The sequence below is a fragment of the Meleagris gallopavo genome, chromosome 23, assembly GCF_000146605.3.
Source record: "Meleagris gallopavo isolate NT-WF06-2002-E0010 breed Aviagen turkey brand Nicholas breeding stock chromosome 23, Turkey_5.1, whole genome shotgun sequence".
Lineage (NCBI taxonomy): Eukaryota > Metazoa > Chordata > Aves > Galliformes > Phasianidae > Meleagris > Meleagris gallopavo.
In genome coordinates, this window is record NC_015033.2 from 3,141,585 (window position 1) to 3,144,587 (window position 3,003).

At 47.5% G+C, this 3,003-nt stretch overlaps 1 protein-coding gene across 1 annotated transcript; it reads left to right on the forward strand.

Annotated features, from left to right (window-relative positions):
* MRPL20 (mitochondrial ribosomal protein L20) lies at positions 1-2,555 on the forward strand. The gene is made up of 4 exons (XM_010722807.3): positions 1-150; positions 934-1,044; positions 1,344-1,421; positions 2,084-2,555. Exons 1-4 carry the CDS (start codon positions 64-66, stop codon positions 2,255-2,257), a joined length of 450 nt encoding a protein of 149 aa, XP_010721109.1. The 5' UTR covers positions 1-63; the 3' UTR covers positions 2,258-2,555.
* Positions 2,556-3,003: the final 448 nt, after the last annotated feature.

Here is a 3,003-nt window from a genome sequence, read left to right on the forward strand (position 1 = left end):
CTTAGTGCCCGCCCCGGAAGCCGGGGCGGTGCGGCGCGGCGTTGCCGTGCCCTCGGCAGGGAGATGGTGCTGCTGAGCGTACCGCTGTGGCTGCGCAGCCGCCTGACCGATCGCTTCTGGAGGGTGCAGGAGGTGCTCAAGTATGCCCGGGTGAGTGCGGCCCGGCCCGGGTGCTCTTCTCCGTGGATCCATGGAGGTGGCTGAAAAAAAAGAATTGGCGTTTTGCGTGGCTCTGGTGTATGAATAGCGCTGGAGGCCTGGGGCTGCTTCAGCACGCGTGAGGAGCAGGGCGTTCTGTGCCGGAGGGGTGAGCAGCACGGGAGAAGCAGCCTGCAAGGGCTGATCTGGGGGTTTGAACTGAAGTTCTGACTGCTGTGCTTCGGCTGGGGAAGAGCCTTTTCCAATGGCAGGCTGGCATCTTGGCGAGAGGTACAGCTTGCTGCAGAACTGAGCTGGGAAATTTTCAATTAAGTGATGGCAGCAGCAGCGCGAGTTATTTCGGATGACAGTTATTCCACTGACCATACAGCAATGACCTGTCATGATGCAGGGGTGACAGTGCTAGCAGAGGGTCTTGTCCTATTCCTGTGGACAAAACTGAGAGGGCAGCTCAGGAATGGGGATAAACGATAAAGATTTAGAGGTTGTTCAAAAGCACCAGTTGCCCTCCACCTGGAACCACAGCCTAAAGTGATGTCGGCTTTTCTCTCCCTCCTGCTGGACAGAAAGGTTTCATCCTGAACCAAATTTTCAGTTTTCAGTTGTAAAATGATGAAAGAATATTTTCAGTATATGCCAGCTCCAGGCTTAGCTGATGGTTGTGTCTTGTAAAGCTTGTTATGAAGGGGTATGAAGTGCAGACAAGCATATATTAGCATTACAGAAGGATTTAATAGCTTTAAAGTTAACAAGAATATCTTGTTTTTATTTCAGCATTTTCGTGGAAGGAAGAACCGCTGCTATAAGTTGGCTGTACGAAATGTTAGGAGAGCTTTTGTGAAGTCAACACAGGCCAGAAAACAGAAGAAAAGGTTCCTAAGAGCGGTAAATAGCAAACTGTTATCTGTAAACATTGTAACAGGAAAAGCACAGAACTGATAGAGCCACTTTTCTCTGGGGGGAATTGTCTCTCAGAATGTGTTACCAACATGAAAAATGCTGTGAATTTAAGGTAATAGCCCCTCTGGGATCTGAAAAAGCTCACATTCATGGAGATGTATGTTGCACTGAGAAAAATGAAGGTCTGAATATGTTAGATTTACTAGATCTGAGCAGATCAACATCACAAAATGTTTACTTGTATAATATTTTATCACCCAATATGTTAATTTTCATACTTTCAGCTCTGGATCACTAGGATCGAAGCAGCTTCTCTTGAACATGGTTTGAAATACTCAGCTTTCATAAGCAATCTGTTTAAGGTAAGGATGGTGCTTGAGTAATGTAGATGTAGTTTGACAAAACAAATCAAAAGGTTGCTGGCTGCAACAGCAAGAAACTCAGTGTGCAGCTGCCACTTGCCAGTTGTTGAAGAGAAAGGCTGGGGATGTCCAAATGGGAACCTGAGCAGGCAACACCAGCTTAGAGCATGAGTGGAAAAGCTCCCTCTGTCAGACTGAACTTCTTCCAGCACTGTTCTCCTTCCTAGCAATGAAACGAGCCGTGCTTATGAAAGTTGTACTCACTTGAGGCACTAAATTCTGCCCTAATCCTGTTTCTCTCAGTCTCCTTTTAGTCTGGTAGACATCGTTGCTTCTCAGTGAAGGATATTTTTCTAAGGTTCTCTGTGAAAAGATTCAGAAGAAGCAAACATACAGGTCTTCAGTTTAGAACGTGAGATTTGTTCTTTGTTTCTTAGTTTGTATTGGAAAGACTTTTGAGAAAGTCAGTACAGAAATTAATGGCTTAAGGAGACACCCATGACTGAGTAATCATGTCTGACAGTTCTCTAGTTGTGCCAAAATTGTAGTGTAGGAAAAAAATGGTAATTTGCCTTAAAACCTCAGATAATTACTAGGCATTGCAGTGTTGTTGCTATTCCTAAAAATTACAGTACTTGACCAACAATTCATCTTATACTTAGACCCAGGTGGAGCTGAATAGGAAAATGATTGCTGATTTGGCCATTTATGAGCCAAAGACATTCAAGTCCCTCGCTGCCTTAGCCCAGAGAAGGAGACAAGAAGGTATCCTCGCCGCCCTGGGAGACGGGAAGGAGCCAGAGGGGATATTTTCACGTATCGTGCACCACTATTAACATCCAGCACCTGCAGATGGGTGTCGTGAGCAGGAACTCGTAATGCAGGGCAGACCTGCTCACAGGCTGAGCTCAGAGCTATGGAACAACTCCGTGATGATTCTGGCAGGGTGGAAGGGCAGGGCGTGATGTTTGCGTGGGTGAGTTGTATTTTCCCTTCTGTTACACGTGAGATGTGTTAAGAACAGGAGCTTGGTGTCAGTGGTGACACCTGTAGGAATTCTGATGTTAAAATGTCTGTGGTGTGCATATGCCTGCTGTTAAAAGACTTTAATAAAGATTCTTTTTTATTAAGAAATAATTTCCGATATTAAATCATTTCCAATTATTAAATTGGAAAAAGAATCTGAGTGACTACTAGCATTGTAATAGGGGGAGGAAATAATTAATAGCTAAAAAAAACCAACACCGTACAACCCTGCCCCAACAGAACCGGCTGACCCGGCACCGGGACGCGCACAACTCGACCTCCTGCTGCTTCTGGGCCCCTGCTAACGGCGGAAGCCCCGTAGCCGGAAGTCACATAGGCGGAAGTCCCGCCCACTCCGCTCTTCAAATTCCCAAGAGCTGCGTCACGCTGCCCGAAAGAGCGTCAGACGTCGCGGCGGCTCAGCCAATCGCTGCTCACCGCTCCGTCCGTTCCGCCAATAGGAAGTGGCCGGAAGTAGAAAGGGGCGGGGGAAGCGTTGAGGGCGAGGCGCCGCCCGGCGGAGAAGGAGAGCGCAGGCAGGCGAGGCGGCGGCACC

Coding starts and splice junctions, on each gene's coding strand:
- MRPL20 (XM_010722807.3), top strand. CDS start 64: ATGGTGCTGCTGAGCGTACCGCTGTGGCTGCGCAGCCGCCTGACCGAT. Junction 151..933: donor AGGTGCTCAAGTATGCCCGG/GTGAGTGCGGCC, acceptor TTTTTATTTCAG/CATTTTCGTGGAAGGAAGAA. Junction 1,045..1,343: donor AGAAAAGGTTCCTAAGAGCG/GTAAATAGCAAA, acceptor TCATACTTTCAG/CTCTGGATCACTAGGATCGA.